This window comes from Scomber scombrus, chromosome 14, assembly GCF_963691925.1.
Source record: "Scomber scombrus chromosome 14, fScoSco1.1, whole genome shotgun sequence".
Classification (NCBI taxonomy): domain Eukaryota; kingdom Metazoa; phylum Chordata; class Actinopteri; order Scombriformes; family Scombridae; genus Scomber; species Scomber scombrus.
In genome coordinates this window covers 18,765,841-18,788,929 of record NC_084983.1, presented here as the reverse complement: position 1 = coordinate 18,788,929, position 23,089 = coordinate 18,765,841, and the positions used below count along the sequence as shown (strand labels likewise).

The 23,089-nt window shown below is 39.0% G+C and overlaps 1 protein-coding gene across 1 annotated transcript; it reads left to right on the top strand.

The window, feature by feature from the left end:
* Positions 1-1,871: 1,871 nt before the first annotated feature.
* klf5l (Kruppel like factor 5 like) lies at positions 1,872-22,316 on the top strand. Its single transcript, XM_062433514.1, is given in 4 exon segments — positions 1,872-2,054; positions 14,318-15,236; positions 15,464-15,523; positions 22,138-22,316. Coding segments are annotated over 4 exon segments (1,341 nt in total).
* Positions 22,317-23,089: the final 773 nt, after the last annotated feature.

Genomic DNA, 23,089 nt, shown 5'->3' with positions numbered 1-23,089 from the left:
ATTCGGATAGTTATGGAGGATTGACGTGCAACAAAAATTCCAGGTGGGAATTGAACTGGGGAATCATAATATACAGTGCGTCTATTTCCATTGTCTGCTGTTTTTCAGTACAAGAGTTGAGAACAGTGTGTCACCTGCAATAATGGGCTGATGTTGTTGTTTTATTGTTTAACATGTTATCTATTTATAGTTGACTATTGTTTTTTATTGTTTTTTTGTAGATGTTATTGTGTTCATTTTATTTTACTTGGTGTATATTGTATTAAGTGAAGCAGCTTGTAATTCAGTTTGGAAAACTGCTAGAGAAATAAAGTTTAGTATTATTATTATTATTATGGTATAAAGGTTGTGCCAAATCAGTAAAAATCTTGTGACACCTGGGTGCAGCTAAAAAAATAACTGGACAAAGCAAACCACTTTTCAAAGGGAGGAGCAAATGCAAGGGGTGAGTGTAGAGAAAGAAATGTTTTGGCAATGAGTCTCTCTGTTAGTCCTGTCCTAACAACATTGGTGCCAACCCTCGTCCATTTGTGTTGAAGAGACTAAAGAAAAAAGACTAAAGCATCTTAATGCACACAGTGATTTTCTTCAAATATGTTCAGCTGCATCGAGCTGGAGCCAAGTCTCTGAAACTCCAAGAAAATTACAAAACTTTTAAATGTGTTACCCTTTAACAATATTACTTAGCAAATAATTTCATTTGCCTACAGTATAAGTGAAAATGCCCCCCTGGTGGTGTAACTGACTCACAGGAGAAGATGCTTTAAATGAGCAGAAATAACTTCAATGAAGGAAATGAAATGAATGAGGATCTGTCTTGTATCTTTTATTAGAGCACTCACTTAAAAAAATCATACAAAAGATTATAACACGGGATCTCCTCTATTCTATTATGTTGTTGTTATTACTCTCCATGAATCTCATCATTTTCTGTCATAACACGTAATAAAACACACAGTCATGGTAACTTCCTGTGTGTCCATGTGCACACAGGTGAGAAAAAAAGAAAAGAAAAAGATGAAAGGGAGAGATTCCTAAGGAAGAACCATCACATCCTGTTAGATTATTGATTAGAAAAATACTAGACATATCAGTCAGATTTCACCTGATAGATTTTTGTGGAATACAGTAGGTTTTACCTGTGTGCATGGACACAATTTGATCTTTATAGATATCACTCATTCATTTTGTGTGATTGGGAAACACATTGCAGAAATCTGAAACGTGCGCAGGAAGTAATTAAAAGTTGTCATTTGGCAGCTGGTTTATTATATTAGGAAACAATAAAATAAAAATCTGCTTTCTGGCTTTCATCACTTTTTTATTTTTATGTTTCACATATAGATTGAGATCAACTTTATCGGCCTTCTTACAGCCTTGTTAAATTATAATTGTGTGTGTTAGAGAGAGAGAGAGAGAGAGAGAGAGAGAGAGAGAGAGAGAGAGAGAGAGAGAGAGAGAGAGAGAGAGAGAGAGAGAGAGAGAGAGAGAGAGAGAGAGAGAGAGAGAGAGAGAGAGAGAGAGAGAGAGAGAGAATGCTTATATGCATAATACCTTCGAGTTGTTTTCCTCCTTTCGTGGAGTCTCTCAGGTGAGTCCCGCCTCCCCCAACATTGGACACGGATTGGATAACGACCATCCTCTACTCTGATTGGCTGTCGTGTGTACTTCGCAGCCTTCAGGTAGCAGGTCCACACTTGAGCTCAGGTAAAACCTACCTGGGAGGCAAAGTGGGGAGGGCTGTGGACTTACTGTGTAGCTTTCAGCTCCAAAAAAAAAAAGGCGCAGTAAATATTAGAACTGTGTATGTGCTTTTAGGCTAAGCCAAACTGTGAAAACAATACATTTGTTTAAGTGACCAATTAAGTTAAATGGCAACGAGTATAGGCCTGGCCATTAATCCGCCGCACACGACAGAAGAAAGGGTGGTTTTCACTCAGCTGAAGCCGGTGAGGATGTCGGGAACGGACGGCGCTGAGGACTCGCCCGTATTTGAGGACGTCAAACCGGGGTGAGAGTCACTGCTGCCCTGCTGAGGTTCGGCCAGGCTACCGGTGAACCGAGGCTCCGGCCCCTCCGGGTATTTTAATAATTGTATTTCCCCCCTTCACATTCACGTCTAAAACAGACAACGTGGCTGCAGGTGGTGCTTCAGCTAAAACAGGGAGTCGCTTTTGCAGGCTATACAAAAGCTGTTAATATTCATTGAATTACCATTGAGTTACATGTTGTAGCCTACTCTTTTTTTTTGTTCCCCCCAGAAAAGTTAGACTGTTTTTACCTTTGTGAGGGAAAGCAGCTCACCTGTACATGCAGGCAGGTTTAAGTCCTACACAGACACCTGACATGTGAGACAATGCAAGTAAAGTGCACACATTAAGCTGTTTGGAGCAACTAGTGGCAGCTCTGTAGTATTTAATTAAACTTTATTTGTAGGTTTTAGTCATGTTATTGGTTTCAAATGGGGAATAATTTATGGATACATAAAAGGTGATGCACGCCATCACTGAAGAGCAAGAACTAGTCCATTGTAGTTGACTAAGGTGTTGTTTGTTGTGGTTTATTTAAAAACAAATACACTTTATACATGCTGTGTTGATGATATCAATACACTGCAAAGTCAATACCCTGCTGGCCTTAATTTGAATTAAACACCTAGTAGCCTACATTCAACTAGATATAGCCTGAATGCATGTGCTCTGTGGTTTCCTGCTTGTTTCCTTAAATTATGATGGCTGTCCTTGCCTACAGAAGTCATGGGATGTGATCACATGATGGAATAGCAGGCTGAATTTTAGTGTGCAAAATGGCTTCTTCTTGATCAATTATCGCACTCCTTTGCAGATCTTGTCTATCCAAGATAGCTAGTGAACACTTGTCGCGCCACTGCCAGAAATGTGCCCGAACGTTTCAGGAAGTAGCAGACGTTGACGTTATAGCAGGTCGACATGCCAATTAATCATAGAAAATAAGTTAAACAAAAAAGTATAAACAGCTTTTTGTGACCTCACCAGCACCTCTTTTGTCAAATGTAAACAACTGATCATGGCAGAGACATGACAGCTGCATTAAAGTTAAATACCCGTGGATTGTACGCTGGCCCTGCCTGATCACAACACTGCACAAACTGAAACCGGATGCCTTTGGACGGTGCTGAGTTTGGCCTGCTGCCAGGTGTTTGGTAAACAGGGAGCTGACACCGAGACCCAAATAAAGCTGCTCTGCTATTCTCACGAACACCGATGCTGTACACCTATAGTGGATTTTATAGGTGAAAGATGTTGGTTCTTGGTGCTCTTTGTTGGCTTTTTTTTGTCTTGCAATGTTGATGCATATGGATATGATGCACTCTTCTTCATGTGTTGTACACGTATGCAACATATTCCATACAAAGCAACTAGGATTGGGGAATGGGCCGGGCTTGTGCTGTTGATTTTCATGCAAACATGGAAGTAAAGTGGTCACATGGTGGATCACTTTTGAACCGACAACAGTCCAAGAAACTATTGTACATCTCTCTGAAACGGTCAGTATCAGGCTGAGTGAGCATTGTCCAGCAGCAGCAGTGTTATGCAAGAAAAAAGTCTGATATTACTATTATTATTTCTTCAGGAAAACTTTTTACCTGAAGAGGTCCCATAGTAGTCGACACGATGTCAGTGTGCGGGTACTTTCTTGTTCTTTTTGTATAATGTTTGTTAACCAGCACCTGCAGAAATATATGGATGTGCATGTGCTCATTTACGCTTGCTTTCTTCCATCTATACCAACCAATTTTGAATAAATTCTGATTATAAGCTATAATAACATTGCATATAATTAAAGCTTTAGGCTCAAGAAAAAAAGACATAGCCTACACAAGTCCTCATTCACCCAGAAAATATTAAATCAGTACATTAAAATGGTTAAAAAGGTATAATAATGACTGAAAAGGTCTGAAGCCCCTCTCTCAGAATGACAAAGCTTAGTCATTCTCAGTAATAAGGCTTTTTCCTGTCTTCTGTGTATTATGAGAAACGCATAGCTGTCTATGTACAGATACATGTAGGACAGAATGGCTGTCATGAACTGTGAAGAGGGTAATTTATAAACTAAATAAACTGATTTGTGAGCTTCATATGCCATGTAGCTGAAAACAGGTTTTAGCTGTAAATTATTGACTTGAGCTTTATATATTATTTGTGTGGAAATTCTCTGATACAGAGCTGCAACTAATTACTTTCATCTTCAGTTCATCTGTTGACTATTTTCTCAATTAATTAATTGGATGTTTGGTCTATAAAATGTCAGAAAATAGTGACTGGTGTTTCCCAAAGTCACCTTAAATATTTTGTTTTGTCCCGACCAACAGTTGGTAACCCCAAATAAATTCAGTTTCTTATTATAAAAGACTAAAGGAACCAGAAAACACTTTCACATTTGAGAAGCTGGTTTAAGGGGATTTTGGCATAATTTTCTGTTAAATGTTTGCAGCTCTATTCTATTCATTGTTGCTTCAAATGGAGAATGATGAGAACTTACAAATTAATATAGTAACATTTTTTCCTGAGACAAAATGGCGTACGTCCAGCTGCTTTTCTCTTGCTTCTTTCTGCTGTAACATGCAGTGCTTGTTATGCAAAGCATGACTTTGTCAAGAACAAAGAAGGCAGGTTAAGTGGAATAGTTACCCCACAGGCAGATTAATATCAACCGCCATCTGAGAGGGTTTACCTTATATGCTCTTGATTCACCATGATGGTGCATGTTGTTGCTTTCTTTAACACATTCCACAGAAGTCACTCTCTGTTTGCTTTCCATGTCTTTCACTGTCACCCTTTTTTTTACTCTCCATTTCATCCTTTATTCTTTTATCTATTATTTAATTTCAAACACTGTTTCTGACTAAAGCAAAGCACTACAGGAAGTTATGGGTACAGAAATAGCCTGTCTCTTGCCTTTTCCACTTTCTTTTTTTGTCTGAGACATGTCTTTGTGCCATTGTGTTCGTGTGTTAAAGACCGCTTAACTGAGCTGGTGTCGTGACAGCAGTATGTTGCCCGACCTGTCTGAGCAGGGCCCACATCTCCATAAGCTGCCTCGAGGCAACAGGATGATAAAGGTCGACCTCATGAGAAAGTTACAGCAGCAGTAAAAAAGGGTGATGAGGCTCCACAGACACCAGTCACATGCAGGTCTTTGGTATCATGTAGTATTGTCCTTGTGTATGTCAAAACATTTCCCTTACTGCTGAGTGATTTTGGTCAAATACCTGTCTGTAACGGATCTTTTGGCTACCGTTGTTTTTAATTGTGTCTCAAAGTCTGTGAGAAAACTGGTGTGAAATTAAACTTGGCAAACTGAAGTTGTTTTCTTGGCCACTTGGGGACAGTGCAACGGGTTGTAAACGCTGACATATTATCAGCTCATAAAGTTGTTATGGTGAATGTGTTAAGCACTTACCTGTTTACACATCTAGCAGATAGGAAACAACATGTTTTCCTTACATCTGGAGCAGAGTTGAATGTCCAACATAAAAACTTTTCTTTTTGCTCTGGTTTGGTCTGCACCATCTCCTGAGGAAAACACGTAGCTCAGTATCTGCTAAATGCTCCACTATGTTCATCAGCTTGTCTCAGACTTACCTCAAGTAACATAAAGTGAGCTAAAAGATACCGTAAAACTTAATTGCAAAACTAATCTGTGACTATTTCCCCGTTCATCACTACAAGCCCTTTCACATTAAACATAGAATAATTATTTGATCCATTTGATAATATAAAAATATTGATTTGTGCAGCTATAAGGAGTTATGTCTGAGTCACTGGAGGAATTCAGAGCATAAAGGGTTAAGAATAGATCTGCATTACTGTTCCATTTGTAGGTGACCAGATGAGAATGGGTGAAATTTGGGATCGGGGGTTTGCCCTCCAGCACATTACATTCAGTGTCAACAAACAGTCAAACATGAGAAAGTCCAAACTCAAAGCTAAAATGTGTTATTGTTGTTTGTGAATTCAACTGTCTGTCATTAGGAAAAAGAAACACAATAACTGTGTTGTATGTAAAAGTGTGTAAATCATTATCCATTACATAAAATTCATTTTATTTAATTAATTTCATCAGTGCACAGCCTATTACTTTCTTTCTTGCACATGTCAGATCACTCCTTCTACATGGTCGCTACAATTCCCCTGTCCTCATGATAATGTACATGGCAAAAAAAAAAAAAAACTACAACAGCCATAACGGTGCAAAACTCAAATATATTCAATTTACAATGATATAAAACATAAAAAAGCTGCAAATGCCCACGTTAAAGAAGCTGGAACAGAGAAACTTTCATAATTTTCCTTTTGAAATGATTTGCAGACTTATCATTATATTGCACAGGATCCAGTCTGTACAAATGCCAACATTTTGTCAGCCAAGGACAGTTTGTTATAATTTTATTTCCGTCACTGCAAGAAAAGTATTGTTGAAGAATCTGTTCATGTTCCTTGGGCAGTAATGACAGAATAAGTTACTGATATGAAACCTATTTCCAGATTCTTTTGTCATTATATCAGCAATGGGTTTCCTGTAAGACTGAGCACAGACGACAGGCGAAGTTACAGAGTAACTTGATGGCGTACAGATCAAGAGCATGTCGCCAGTCACGCCTAATGATTCCTTGAGATCAATATTCAGATATGGTTTAAAATGACTTGTCTTAAGGCCTTAAAGATGTTTTTGTAGATCCTGGGATTGTACTTGGAGCTTGTTGTGTTTTAGTTGGTTCTCCTTATGTCATTGTTTTGACTAGACGGAACTTTTTCCACATGTTTTGTGTCATGGCAACCCTCTGTTAGTGTAAAATCCTACATCTCCACGTCTTTTTATGCCCACTGTTGCTGGCTGTTTTTTTTTTTCATGCAACGCTGAAATGGTTTTTGTTTGACTAACGATTTGACTTCCAGGACAACACATGCAGCTGATTTGCATCTGAGCAAGCGTCTGCTAACAAGTCTGAGCTCGTATAATCCCACAGTGATTGGGGAAACAAAATGATTCATTTGTAGAAAATTGAATATCGATGACAGCTGAGTTATTTTTTCCAACTTTAAATTTTCTGGTCTTTGAATTTATTGATTTCTGTTTTCTAACATTTTTCTTGATTGTTGTTTTTGTGCTCAGCTTTATATTTTCTTAACCCATTATAATTTTGTTGTGTCCCATTCTGTACCCAGATCAATTTCACGTCTGTCAGGGAGAGGGATTCCCTACTTTGTTACTTGTCTTGAGGTTTCTTAGTTTTTTAGGGAGTTTTTCCTTGTTTGAATTGAAGGTCTAAGGACAGAGGATGTTGTGTTACTGTACAGATTGGAAAGCCTCCTGACGCAAATTTGTGATATTAGGCAATCTTAATACTTAAGTTAACCTGAGTTGATGTCTGTCAGTGCTGCATTTTTCTTCATTTCGTCTCCCCCTGATGTTGATAGTTATCTGTTGGGTTATTTTGTGGCCAACTTAAAGCCCACAGATGCTCACAGATGGATATTTTTTAGTTTTTTCGGGTATCATTGTGAGTTTCTATTATGAATTCAGATGTAATCAGAGTACGGTAATATGCAGAAACAGATGACAAACTGAAGCGGATGCAAAACAGTGTGTTTGAAAATGAACCGAATAGCTGGTTCTTCTGGAGGGCAAAATAGAGCAACAGCAAAACTAATACCACATGTAAAATAAGTTGCTTTCAACTGTTCTACAAAGTAATCTCAGTTGACTCTCGACTGTGTGAGTGGCTGAATTATAAAATAAGCTTTTCCGCACAAGAATGTGAATTGTTTGCTCTAGTTTTATTCAGCAGTGATTCACCCGCATTATTTTGGCAATAGATAACATGGCTGACCAATAAACAAGTATTTAATATGAATCGCATGTATGTGGAAACGCATAAATCAGTCTCATCCTAACACGGAATAATCCTTTTACCAGCAGGCTGACAGAAACCAAAGCAGATTCATCATTTGACTCATGCTGTTCTCTGTGTGAGTTATTTGGTCTGATGATGTCATCCGTGACCATCATGCCTTCTATCTCTGTACCAGACAGCACACACTGCCCGCAGACAGTCCACTGTTAATCACCTTTTTTCTAATACCTGTGGTCTATAGTAGGGTTAGGTGATAAGATTTTCCTAACGGCCACCGTCAGCTCAGTTTGCTCAGCTCTGTAGGATCTGGGTCTTCAGGAGTTGTAGCATTTATTCACTGACAAATAGCCTGTACTGCACTGCTTACAGGCAGCCTCACCATCATACACACGCTCGCTCTTTAGCAACTTTAGTTGAAATTTGATGTTGCGTCTTCATCGTAAACCAGATGTTCAAAGACGAGCTGCACTTGAACGGTAGTAACTCTTGGCTTCACCAGTCACTATCCTGAGAAGCCAAAACAAGCCTCTTTATCTCTCCCTCCATCAGCGGTCATAAAACATCACCACAGTCTCAAAGGTTTTGTTTTTTCCTCTGATGACCCTGTCATGATTTTTGCTCCGTTGATTCACAGCGAGCAGACTGAGAGGCCCCGGCACTATCAGTCTTGTTTTTATTGAGATCCAAAGGCAAATGACCAACGTTTCTTTGCATTCCTAAGAGTCATAAAGGATAACTGGTGTGCAGACGCAGGCATTTGTTTCTCAGTTAGCATAAGAACCGCTCCGATGCAGCAGACCTTGTAGTTCTGAAACTTTTATCTCACAGGGCTGCTTTGACGGTTTCTCTTCTGATACATTGTTCAGTATGAAATAACCAAATGTATGAAATAGCCTCTGAAATGTGAGGATTTGATGCTTTTCATTGTCATAAAAAATAAAAAATCTTTAGGTTTTGCACTGTTGGTCAGAAAAAAGTTGCAAATGGAAAACAAAAGCACAGACTCTTCAAAAATTGTGAATGCCATTTTCTGACATTTTTTCTAAAACATTTTACAAATTAAATGCTTAATTGATGAATTGAGAAAATAAATGGCAGATTAATTGATGGTGTTAATAATTCTTAATTGCAGCCTTACTGTTAAGTAGGGTTCTCATCATCAACTTAATTCATAGGAGTTATACGTTTTTGGTGATAAGGACGGAGGGCCCATGAGGATAGAGGAGTTCAGATGGATGCTGAAACCTAATCCTTTAGTTAATTCATGACATTAATTAACAGATTTAGGTCCGACATTTATAGAGCTGAACAGAGAACAATGGCTGCAAGTAATATGAGAAGAAAAATGTCAAATGTCTAGCAGTGTAAAGTTTTTCTTTGTAGAAAATTGGGTTAAAACGCATGGAGACCATTCAAGGATGGATGTTAGATCAACTGGAAGTGTGGAAACTCCCACTCTATCCAATAAACCTGAGTAGAACTGATAAGAGGCCCATACTGTTGTTATCGGCCAGAAGTATTCATAGAAAACAGTTGTATATGTTGTCCAATTATTAACTGACTCAGTCTTGGCCCCAAGATATTCTCCTCATTTACTTCATGAAACGCTACCAAGACATTTTGAACTGCAGTTCATCAACTAGTTCCCTTTGAGTTTGTCATGCCTCTAGTTAACATTATCATTTTGTGTTTTTGTACTTGTAAGACAAATACCCCAAATAAACGTATGTCAAAATGCCAAAGTTCCCTTTCAGCTGTTTAAATTATGACTGAAGTTTCCTTTGAAGACTGAAAATGTAAAGTCAAACTGTTCTTGAAGTCTGCATGTCCAGACCAGAGATTTTAATTTCTGTAGTGGAAAGGGAGGGAAAGGAGGTAATCCCTTAGAGCAGGGACTAATTTTAAATGATTTATGATTTTTAAGGATGGTGTTTTTACTCCATCTGGTTTGCTTACGTGTGCAAAATTAGTGACTTCAACAATATGTGAATTACAATGTGTGGCTCAGTTAGATCTTCAGTCATTGGAGATGTTTTGTTGATAGTTGATCCTGTAGAAATCTGAATAAATCACGTTAACATCACCTTTCAGCATACCCCCTAAATTGCATGCAGATACATGATAAAGGTATCTGTAATGCTAGATTTATTCAAACATTTGGTGCAATTCAGCGCTCGGTTGCGTTTTTGGGAAACTACAAGCCGGATAAGCAGGATTAATAGCACGCCAGCAGGGGACATGGCCAAGGGCACCCAAGGGTTACAGCTGCCAGCACCCCAGCAGCACAGGGCCTGTTTGTGTCCCATCCTGAAAGGCACACAGGAGCCCTCAGTGGACATGAAACAGAGAGGCTGTTTTTGTTTTCTTTTTTCCTCAGTAAATACCCAATACTTTAATTTCACCAAGCGCTCAGATTGCACTGGTGACAAGGCTGCGTGAGTTCACCAGCGATGAATGATGGACACCTTTTAGGCATTGGGAGCAGCACTCACTAAATGCATGCAGATGTTTAAACATATATACATATATGGATGTAAAATACACACACATATACGCAAATATGCATATATATAAATGTACATAAACCAACTCACTGACTCACTTTTGCTTTCTCATGCACTCACATTCAAAAGGAACAATTCAAATAAAAAAAATTACAGCTGAAAAATTAAAACTACATTAAAACAAGTGATATAATGGAAACAAATAATCCATAAATGTGCACTTAAATAAATACAAATACATTTATACAATATACACATGTAGAAGAACAGCCGTTTAAGTGTTTGTGTGAAAATATATCAGCAGGATATAAAAAGAGGGATGTGTGTTTTTGAGTGTGTGTGTGTCTGTGTGTTGACATGCTGGCACTTGAAGCAGTGCTGCAGAATAACAGCGTTGAAATGGGCCCCTCTCTGCTCCTTTGTACCACCTTTTCAGCTGCTGGACCTGACCTCGAGCACATCAGCACCTCGTTAGGTCATTTGTCCCAAATCCGACGAACGATTCAGTCCAGGACTCCACTGTACTCTCCGGGTTCTGATTACTTGGGGGGGGATTGTATTCATATAGTTCAGCTCTCACTGATAAGTCAAGTCAACTTAGTAATTCTAAATTATTCGATTAGTTTAGTTTATAAAATGTCAGAAAATAGTGAAAAATAGTCAGAGATATTAATCATGTCACTGAAACCAGAAAATAATCAGGTTTTAGGGATTGAAACATGAAAATTTAGACTTTTTTTTCTTAATAGTTTAATTGTTTGGAGTCATTCTTTATCAAAATAATTGGCAATTGATATAATAGTTGATAATTAATGGACTAATCATTGCAACTAATGTAAAATATTAAAATACTATAATTAGATCAATTTAATCATGTAACATAATAGTTAACTGCTGAAATGATAATCATCAGGAAAGTAATATTTTTGTTGTTTTAATGATCAAGTTTTGTAATTTATTTAATAGTTTAGTTTGGTACTGCAGGTCACACATGCAAGCGTTTTTTTAAATAATGTTATCCTTTTGTCATTATTTTTGACATTTTATCAATAACTGGTCAAATCAAATCAGGTATGAACATCATCATTTCTGATCAAATATGATGATATCATATGATTCATTGATTATTTAGTAATAATGTGCTCTTTAAATATTACAGTAAATCAATGTGCAAAGAGTTACTGCCCTAAAGTCAACATGTATTCACAGTTACACAACAGAACAATAAGTGTTGTGTTCAAACTGAAAACTGAAAGTTGTTGTTACATCTTTGCAGCAGCATAATTAAACACTGTGTTTATCTTACCACTCGGTCAATTTTTTTTCTAGATTCCTTAGAAACATGCACAGAATTCCCATCTGTAGTTTCGGTGCGGCTTCCTGATCAACTGCGACTTTAAATCTATTCAGATGTCACCATCAGATTAGCTGCTTCATTCATACATCGGTATCAATTTCATAATTAGCTGCACTTTCTTTTCTTGTGGTTTTCTCACTCTCTCTTTCTTGCTGATTTGTTCTCTCTCATATCCTTCTGAGGCTATTTTTCTTTCACTCTCTCTCCACCCTCTCCCTCTTCCCCTTTGTCTTGCCTTCCATCCATTCTTCATCTGTTGTCATTGTGAGGATCATATTTGTATGGCAGGTCTATTTTTACCTGACAGTGTTTAGGTTTCACTGCATCTTTCTCATGCCTACAGTCTTTGTTTTTGTCTGGCTGGGGTGTTTTTTTTTTTTTTTTTCCTCTCTCGTTTTCTTGTTCATGCATCACTACTTGCATGCCACACCCATGCAGGGAACTCTCTACCTGTTTGTGTATGTGTGTGTGCAGGTCTGTAGTTGAGCGTGTCAATAAATTAGTGTGAATCTCTGCATGCATGCCATAACTTGTGTGCATTTGTTTACAGATACATACATTTGGGGGGGGGGGGGGGGGGTTGCATTTTTGTGGCGCATGCATTTATTGTTGTGTGTGTGTGTGTGTGTGTGTGTGTGTGTGTGCGTGCTTGTGTGTGTGTGTGTGTGTGGTCTGCAGATCAAATTCTTCACTTAACGGCTTGTGCACCTCTAAAGAGCAAGTGACTTGTCTGCTTTATAGATGGATTCACACACAAAAACAGACACACCAGTTCATCAGGATTACGAAAGAGAAAAATACCTGCAATTTATTTTCTTGTGCACTCTACCTGTCTAGTCTTGTCGCTTAACAAAATTTCCTTGTACAAAGGCACAACTTCCACAACTGTCACACAGGTACATTTGATCCGATCTGATAGTTGTGTTTAGCAACAAAAAAAGCAAGCAACAAATGTCATCAGTTTCCGATTCTTCTGTTGTCAAAATTCAGATTGGTGCACGAAAATGAGGCCCTGCCTACTTCAAACCAGTTAGAAGAATACAAATACAGAAAGGTTTCATGTAACATAACCAGTGTGGTTTTTATATTTAGCAGACAGTGGTAATGTGTTATTGTAAAACCTGTCATTTGTAGTTGCAATACAATGTTTAAAAGATGAAAGTTTAAGTCATCAATTGCTGCTACTGCTAGTAATTTTAATTTACTTTAATTACATGAGTTTCTGCTCTCTGCATGCTATTTTCTGGCCTCAAACAGGAAACCCCATTTTATATATTGTTTTTGTGTTTGATATCTTGGTGTTTATTAAGACCAGGAACAAAAACACATCACTTCCTGTGTCCCAATGGATCTCTCCTGGGAAAAAGCCTGTTGTACAGTCAGTGCTTAAAACACCTTTAATTTTGTAGCTCCTAGTTTAAAGTCTTTATCTCAATTGCCAAACTGTTGTATAGTTGTATGAAAAAGTTCAGGATCATCTAATTATCAGCCTATTAATTACATTAAAGCGAGAGCAGTAACACCAATAGTTCTTAAGCTTATGAATTGACAGCTTTGATTCCAACCATTCACATGAGCAGTTACTGATCACTGATTAATACATTTGCACACATTTTAAAAGGCGTTAAGTTATGAAACTCATGGCAGACCTCGAGACGACAGGACATAACAGGAGTTTGGATGTAGGTCCTAATTCTGATCCTGGTTGTTTGTAAAACAGGAATGTGAGCTATGAAAGAAGGGAGGATGATGGAGTAGGAAGACCTGGTACCAACATCACCAAACTTTTCTTTTGTCGTCTATAAATTACTTCTATTCTCTTTTAATTCCTTTACTGTGTCTTTCACTCCTTTTATATACTTTTTTTTTGCCTTTATTTGTTTCAGTTAACTGCTCTATGTGGAAATGAACCACGTCACAACCATCTTATCATCATCTGCAGTCGATTAATCTGACAAAAATTACAGCGGTTAAACAAATACTCTGTCAGTGTTAAACAAATACCTTGCCAAATAGTAGCTGCTGCCCCTCTGGATGTTTCCATAGAACGCTTTCCCAATTTTAAATGTCATCATTCAATTGGCATTAGTATGCTTTTATCTAAAGAAGAGATGGAATCCCGAATTACAGCAGTGACGGTGAAGCAAAGTTTGGTTTTAATGCCTTAGAAAATGGGAAGTTTGTTTTGTGTATTGTTTCTCAAGTTGCTGTTGAGTCCACTGCAAATCCTAGACAGGTGGGGTTTGTAAGTTTGTACAGCCGCAATCCTGGACACACCTCAGTGTTCATGGCTTGTGTCTGTTTACATGGAAGTATGCTCACCTTTGATTGAGAACAAGTTCATGCTCCTCCTCTTTTGTAAGTTCAAAGGCATTCTAGGAAATTTGGAAATCGCTTATTGAGTTGAAATAAAGCAGCTTGGGGTGGGGGAAAGTGCAAAATGGATTCACCAATAAACATTTGACTAAAGAAATTGAGTGTGATTGAAGCATTGTAGTAAATTGCAGTTTCATTACACGCATTAAATTCCTCCTTTATCCTCCTCTCTCTTCTGTTTAGATCCGGATGGAGATGGAAAAATACCTTCCCCAGATCAACGGTCCTCTCTTGAGTCCCATGATAGACACTGGTGACAAGAAATACAGACGAGAGAGTGCCTCTGTGGTTGACGAGTACTTCTCAGATGACAAAATAGGCACCCCTTACAGCCTCAACATCAACGTCATCCTTCCCAGCACCACTCACCTCCGCACAGGCCTCTACCGGCCCAACACCAAGACCCTTACGCCCCAGCAGATCAAGACAGAACCTGGATTGGAGGTGCCCTGCTCCATCCCCACCAGTGCCACCCAGGCACTGCCAGACTTCACCTCCGTCTTTAGTGTGCCGCCTGTAGTCAACAACGTTTTCATCAAACCAGACATGAGCGCTGAAGGAGTGGTCACAGTTTCCCAGCAGCAGCCGAATTTAGACACAGAGCTTCACATCGGACCCCCAGCTCCCCAGCCGCAGGTCTACCACATGCCCATCAGCAGCTGTGCCGACCTCACCATGACGTTGTCCCACGCCAGCCCAACCACGTCTGGTTCCAATGGCAGGACCATGCTGAACCTCAGCAGTGCCACATTGCCTACAACAAATGGAAACTACATGATGGCAGAGCACCAGCTACCACACCACCATGGCTATTACCAGGCTTCAATTAACAACTCATCCCAGCACACAGCCCCCCACAGCCTGCCACCTTCACCTCCAAACTCCCAGCCAGGGAGCCCAGACGGTCAGGCTGAGCTGCTCAGTTTAGCGCCCCAGCTTCCACCTCCATACCAGCATCGTTTGCCAGGGCTAAAGGTGCCGGGGATGTCTCCTCACGCCATGCTGATGACACATGGCCAGGGTGTCCTGACAGGTCCCAAATACAACAGGCGGAACAACCCTGAGTTGGAGAAAAGGAGGATCCACTTTTGTGACTATCCAGGTCTGTTGTGGTTCATTTACTTTCTATATCTCCCGATATGTTTGTCTTAATTTAAATCCTCCACTGGGGGCAAGGATCTTCTTCTCAAACCCTTCTTTCACTGGGTTCTTACAAGATTTTCATGGACTTGGCACAACAACTTAGTAAATTGCAAACAAACACCTCTTCTCCTTGGATCACACATTTATGCTTGGCTCATGGTTTCTCTCTGTTTTCTTTCTTTACAGGCTGCTCCAAAGTTTACACAAAGAGCTCTCACCTGAAGGCACACCAAAGGACACACACAGGTAAGAAAACCTCAAATTAGATACCACTGCCTGTGTTTATTTACCATGATATATATGCCGCAATTTTCACATCACTGCGCATTAACTTTCTGACGGGTAAATCGGAGTCATCAGTTCCTCCTACTTTTATTTAGCTTCCTACATTTTTCAAACCCCTCCAACAGTTGCAACATGTGACTGGATTATGTAGTCAGAGATTCAGTCACTGATAGATGGCCATCTGATTTAAAACAATAAAAATGGCTGTTTTATATTACGTGCAATGCAACCTAATGTTACTGGATGGTCAGTAAGATTTTAAGCTCTGAGAGTCATAACGCCTTGAAAATTAAATTTATATGTATGAGGTTGTTTACATTTTCAAGCTTTGTGAGGAAAACAACTATGTATTCACTCTTTCTGTCCACATTTTCCAAATGAATCCTAAAGATCAAACCAGCTGCCATCTAGTCACAATGTCACCTGTGTAACCATTAAGTGCAGAGTTCAGTTGGCTTCAGTTTATTCATTTGTATACTACATATTTTGTCACATTGCCAGTTTCGATCCACCCAGCAACTATAATAGAGATGAATAACAATAAAAAGAAGAAAAAAAACATAGAAGTGACATTTGTTTGCTTAAGAGTTTTTCTTTTTTCGATCATGTTTTATACATGCTCATACCTAGAGAGAGAGAGAGAGAGAGAGAGAGAGAGAGAGAGAGAGAGAGAGAGAGAGAGAGAGAGATGAAGGAAAGGGGGAAAGGGAAGGAGGGAAGTCACGCTATTAAAACGAAGGCCAAACAGGTTACTCCTGCTTTTCAGTCCCTTTTCAGCATTGGGGGGGTTGATGTGTTTCCCTTCTGTTAAATGAAACCTGTGGATTCCCAGCAGCCACAGACCTGGAGTTTGGAGATTTACTCATCTGATAACAGCAGGGGGGGAGGGGGGGGACATATGAATGTGCAAATAGATCTCACTGTAGTCATAAAGAGATAAGATGAAACTATAGATCCGAGTGGGGAAGTTGGACAGTAGAATAAAGCAGCACAGAAAAACAAATAGACAGTAAAATGTGCAGTGAGAATGGTAAACAATACAATACTGTAAAGCAATGAGAGAGCAGAGAAATTCTACATGATCTTCGACCGTTTCATAACAAATGTAAAATGTGTTGATGGGAAATATCAGTATAAGGAAGGAGTATGAATTAATTTATTGATTAGCGTATGAGTTTGGATGTCTATCTTACTCATTTTCAATGCACAGCTATAAAACCATTTGTCACTGGAAGGAAATTTTGTTATTTATTGTGATTTCAAATAGATTATTCCACCTGTTTTGGAAAAGAGTTCCCTGTAGGCATGGGTCTTTGCTGTGGTTGCGTGGCTGTGAGGTGATTAGTTGACAGTGAATATCCCATTATTGACTTACTGACAGACAACGCACATAGTTGAAATGAGCATGCACAACAGTTTCAAAAGGGCACTGGTTCCCAACCGGTTTGACTAGGAACCCTTAAAATTAAGCAATATCTACTTGCAATCTATTGTTACAAGTTGCATGAGAAAGTGTTTCCAAACATGTGATTGGTACTGTATAGCAAAGCTTTTTTTTTTTTTTAAATCAGTTTCCCAGTCATAATTACACATTAGAGTACACATTACACATTAAACTCATGATTACGATAACTCTCGATGATATGAACGTGGCATAACTGCCCTCTCTCAGCGTCTACTGCTGAGACGCCTCCGATCGTCAAATGCATTGAACCAGCTCCCGTGGCAGCAAATGTGGATGTAAAACATATCAATGAGCACATGTCAACTTAATACTTGGATAAGTAAAAGTTTTAATTAAGGAAGAAAAGCAAATGGTAAACAAAACAGATTCAAAAGACAGATTCAGATTGCAGGGTGCTGTAGTTGTGAGTGTTGTTGGACTGCATCACTGGGGTCATTGTCAGCTCTGCTATCACAACAATCTGCCCCTCCCATGTGGAGCCAGCCATGACCATGGCCTCAACAGGTCTGCACATTGACTTTTGTAATCATGTGTGTGTGTAAAGAGTAGAGTACTATCACTCTGATTAAGGAACCCTTCAGCCCTCTTCACAAACACTAACTGAGCTGATAAAGCTAAGAGGTCCACAAAGAGTTTATGGGCGTCCTGGAGAGCCTGTGAGTGTTTGCTCTTTGACACAGTAAAACACATTATACTAGCATGGGTGTAGTCATTTATGGCATGAATGGTTTAAGTTGATCAAAATGTTGAGAAATCTTGGACATTTTCTCAATGTGTCTTTCTTTTAGAGAAATGTATATTATTCATGTTTGATAAACATAATAATGTGTTTATATCTAAGATTCTGACCTATGGACTGGTTGCTGTTGGTGGCATTTAATGATGCAACTTCAGGAAGTCAAAATCAGAATCAGACTGCGTAATATTAATAATAGTAGTAGTAATAGTAGAATCACCTGGAATCAAAGTAGGAGTCACTTTGTTTTAATCCAGAGGGATTAGAGATTTGAATCCTCTTATAGAGTAAATATACAGTACATGTTCTGCAGTACAGCCAGAAACAAAAGCCTTTTGTATCCCTGAATGATCGATGGCACTGTAGCTGTACATTTGAGTGTGTTTCATCGTTTGTTTGGATGAAACTGTCTTGTTTGTCTATTATTATTCATGACGTGTTCATACGTGCACTCATACTACATTAGTGTGTGTGTGTGTATTTCAGAAAGACATAATAGTGCAGTTGTTTCTTATCAGCCACCTGATCAAACAGCTGCTGTCTGTCTTGTTAGAAATGCTTGTAAAAGCCCTGGTATCATTTTTAGTTTTGAGGAAGATGTCTGCATGGTTAGGAGCTGTGGTGATCCTACATGTTAAGAGATGATATCATAGACACCAAAAGTCATTATTGTGTGAAAAAAAGTTAATTTAATATTTCCAAATGCCAAAGACTGATTCCTGGAAAAAGTGGGAAGAAGAAGAGAAACTGCACGCTGGCTGTGTTTGCTATCGTCTGTGTTTGTGAAAGGTTTTACACACGGCACTGACGGCAGTCATTATGCACCTCAAGCTCAGTTGATGTTCTCCATATAATAGTGCAAAAGCATTGTTTCAAGTTGATCTACTGCATTTTGTTGAGGGAGAGCTCAGTTTTAAGTTGTCTTAAACAATGTAACTGATGAAAAACTATAGATTTTTACTTTTTAAATGTATACTAATATGGGCAGGGTATTTGAACATGCACAAAATGATGCTGTTGTCCTTGTTCTCACAGGTAATAAGTTTACCAACAGGTAAAATTTTCCCAAAACTCAGCTGTACACTAAAGGAAAAGGAATGGATGGATGAATTGAGGGTAGGCTTGCACCTGACCTTTTTGGCAGCTTGTTTAGAAATATATACCAGTCAAGTGTGTTTGTTCAGTGTGCGTATGTGTCGTATTTCATCAGCCTATTTACTAGCCCTCAGGGATAATAGTCTGAGTGAGGCGGCTGTGCTTTTGACCCCAACAGCGCAGCTATAGAGCAAAAACCAAACACACCTGCAGGTTGAGAGCCTCAACCCCTTTATATGGTGACATTTGTACTCCACCTCTACACACACATTAAGAGCGGTTAAGTCTAGAAACAGGATATTGTCCAGATAGGAGGCTTTGCTGTGCTTCTGAGCCTTTGATGTGGGGTTTCGTTTCTTGTTGGATTAAAGAAAAAAAAAAAAAAATTATATTTAATTGTGGGGAAAGGGGTGCTCCAAATGTGTGTTTTAAAGCTTTTATTATGTTTCTAGCTGTTAAAAAACACATTTTGTTTACTGAAAAACATTTGTGAAATACCATTTTTAACTTTTAGTCATCCTAATATCATGTTATAATAGTTATGAGATTATTGTGGATGGGGTATTTTAGAAATATGCCAATTCAAGTTAAAAAAACTGTTAACATTGATTCACACACAAAAATCCCCCTTTTGCTCTTTGGACCCCTTCGCTTTGGTAATGGCTATCAGATGGTGATTGATGGTCAATTGCAGAAGCTATCTAATCAGCACTAAAAGGGCCAATGCTGGTAATGAGCACTCGATGACACGAATGGTCAAAGACAGTCACACTCCCATGACACTCACTGATAGAAGGGTTTTCTCAAGTGGTTTCAGCCAAGGACACAATGTAGAAATGACCTTTTGAGGCATTCAAAATCTACAAGAAAACACAGCTAACAACACTTTGGTTCAAAGAAACCAAGAATGGATCACAGACTGGATCCTTTATATCCTGGTTCAGAATTATTATTTTTTTAAACAAATAAACAGCATTTAATATTTTGTTCAAGACGTGGACTCTTTAACTTTTGGCTCAGAAAAGTACTCCGAAAAGGAATCTGGCTTCATTGTTTTGTTATCTCCTTCTGAGTTTTGTTTGTGCTCATGCCTCACATTGATCCTCAGACATTAATTTCCAGCTCAACTATGAAAAATTACATTTTTTTTCCTGTTGTTTGCATGTTGGCCTATTCAACAGAGCCTTTTTTTCCCCCTCTTTGTTGATGATTAGCTCACTGTTTGGCAAAAGCACGTTGAGGCACAGCAGAGAAATGTCAATGTTTGGGTGTATCTTGTTAGTTTTAGTCTTCAGTGCTTTTTCTCTTCATACCTTCTTATCCCGAACCACATCATAATTTTGTTACAGTGGGACACACTTTATTTCCAAGATGATCAACATCACATGTACAATAAGCAAGTGTTCATTCCAGAGCACACTGTGAAAGGCCAGTATGGGGCTCATTTTTAAAGCTCCTCTAATCAGTACTCTTCATATTCAAAAGTTAGGTTTTCTGTTCTGTTTATATTCACAAAAACAAGTAATGCACTTCCATCCTCATAAAACACATAGCTTGTTGTCTTCCACGCTTTTTGTTTTGATGGTGTCATGCTACTCTTTTTGGTTCATTACCACCACCTGTCCATCAGAGGAACAGTATGATACCATTGGCTCAAATGTGTATTGCATTACCTGCATGCTCAGCGCAAATGCTAAGCGCATTTGCATACACGTCACTCATTAAACATTGCCAAAAAAAACTTCACAGGGTACCTTTTAAGAAAGCAGTTTTAAAACAAACAACTCATTTTGTCATTTAGTTTTGAGGACCTGTTGGTCCAGGTCCTGCATGTCTGAAGCACATCCTGATTTTAATAAGTTTGTAACAATCACTTCCAAGGCAGCGTACACATTTTCTTGCATACAGGAGGTTTTTCTCTAGTTGCAGGCAAACCCCCCCAGAGATAATGACATCTACCAGGGATAATGACCATTAAAAGATCCCCTTATAAATAAGACATTACTTAATCAGACGCCTTCTTGTGAAAAATAAAAATGATCTTTATTATGAATTAGTAACTTCGCAAGAACTCAGGAATTGATGATGAAATAATTGAATTAATCACATTGCCTTTGATTATCAGAGAGAATAAAACTGCAGACTGACTGCAGTTAGAGCTGATTAATAGTTCCTCCAGCCGTCAGGTGTAACCTGCTTCAAGACATTATTTTTTTTTACTTGAGGATTGCTTAACCTGGGGCACATGCGACCACAAACACTAGGTCTAATGATGACAAATGTGACTGTAAATAAAGGTGTGTCCATTACCTCTACACTTTTAACAAAGTGAGTTGTGATGGCACACATACACACACACACACACACTCACAGAGCGGTTAGTGCTGTCAGCTTGTCACAAGCTACACATTGTCAAGAATTTAATGAGAGCATCTTGCGGCTGTGACGGTGTATTTTTAAAATTCTGCTATGGTTTGTGAATGAAGTGACCTCATCTTGTTGATTCACGTAAAGAGATAAAACCCTTGAATTAGACTTTCAATGTTTTTCTATGCGCTCGCTCTCTCTCGCTCTCGCTCTCTCTCTCTCTCTCTCTCTCTCTCTCTCTCTCTCTCTCTCTCTCTCTCTCTCTCTCTCTCTCTCTCTCTCTCTCTCTCTCTCTCTCTCTCTCTCTCTCTCTCCCCCTCTCTCCTTCCTTCTGACTCTTTCTCTCTTACTCGCCCAAAATTAGACACACTTGGCTCAATATTGAGAAATATCACTCCGTAAATAAAGTTCTGTCTATTAACAAAGCAAAACAGTCTTGATATCTGTGTGTATGTGGGTGCTGACACCTGACACAATAGTGGAGCCCATATCTAAAATGTTGCATCATGCAATTTTTATCTCGCTGTTCAGCTTCATGGAAACGAGCAGAGTGTTTACAGGAGGGAGCTCTGAAAAGCGACAGTCTCTTACCCACACAGCTAACTGCCATTTAACAATGCCCAAATACTGATTATATCCCCATTTAGATATACGGCTACGTCCAGTAATGCAGGAACACGCTGATAGGAATCAAACTGAAAGATTTCAGCAATTTATATTGTGATTAAAATGTCAGCTGATAGAAGTGATGGATAAAAGTACAAAAATAAGACCCAGGATGGGAAACAAAAACAAATTTCCTTCAAAATCATGGTGTGTGTTGGTCAAATGTGGGTGGTTGATCTCAAGATATAAAAAAGAAAAGGAAACTTCTTGTCTTAAGCAGACATATTCTCTTCCTCTCTTTTGCAGGAGAGAAGCCCTACCGCTGTACATGGGAGAGCTGCGACTGGCGTTTCGCCCGATCGGACGAGCTCACCAGACACTACCGGAAACACACCGGAGCCAAACCCTTCAAATGTGTCGCCTGCAGCCGCTGCTTCTCACGCTCCGACCACCTGGCCCTGCACATGAAGCGCCACCAGAATTAACACAGACATACTTATATATATATATATATATATATATATATATACAAACATACACATTCACACACACACATATTACAGTATCCACACACATGACAGTCCACCCGAACCTAACAGCATTAAAGGAATCATGACCAGATACAGGTCCAAAATCATCCCTGTGGACCTGTGTTTATTCTGGTTCTCCTACAAATGCCACTAGTGGTGTTTGCAGGTGGGTATCATATCCTTGTTGTTACACTTGCAAACATATGCTGGTTGGTTCCTTTTCAGTGAGTGAGTCTGAGGGAGATAGAGCGTGCTCTCGTTACGCTTCTTGATCTCCTGGTGAAACTCTTCTCTGGCAAGTGAAAAGTAGCAGGTGTGTCACCTGAGTCGTTTGGTGGTTTACACCTACCACAGCCAATAGGAATGTGACGTGAACAATGGAAAAAGAAAAAAAGAGAAAGCGATCACACATATTTTAACGATCTTAAAATAATATTAAGATGCCAAAATGAACATTGAGAGGTTTTTCTTGCACTGACCATTAGAAGATCCCTTTATAATGTGCATACAGTCCTATTTGTGCAAAAATGTATTTAAATGTTTATTTGAAGCTAATATGAACAGCAGCATAGGCAGAAGTGAGTGTGGGTGGGCACAGAGAAAGACCCAATCATTCTTTATAGGTTCTGAAATGCATATGATAGCCAAAAAAAGGCAATTACAACTTTACTTGGCAGGATGCACCACAGTTTATTCATACAAACCTGATACATCATCAGAGGTAATGT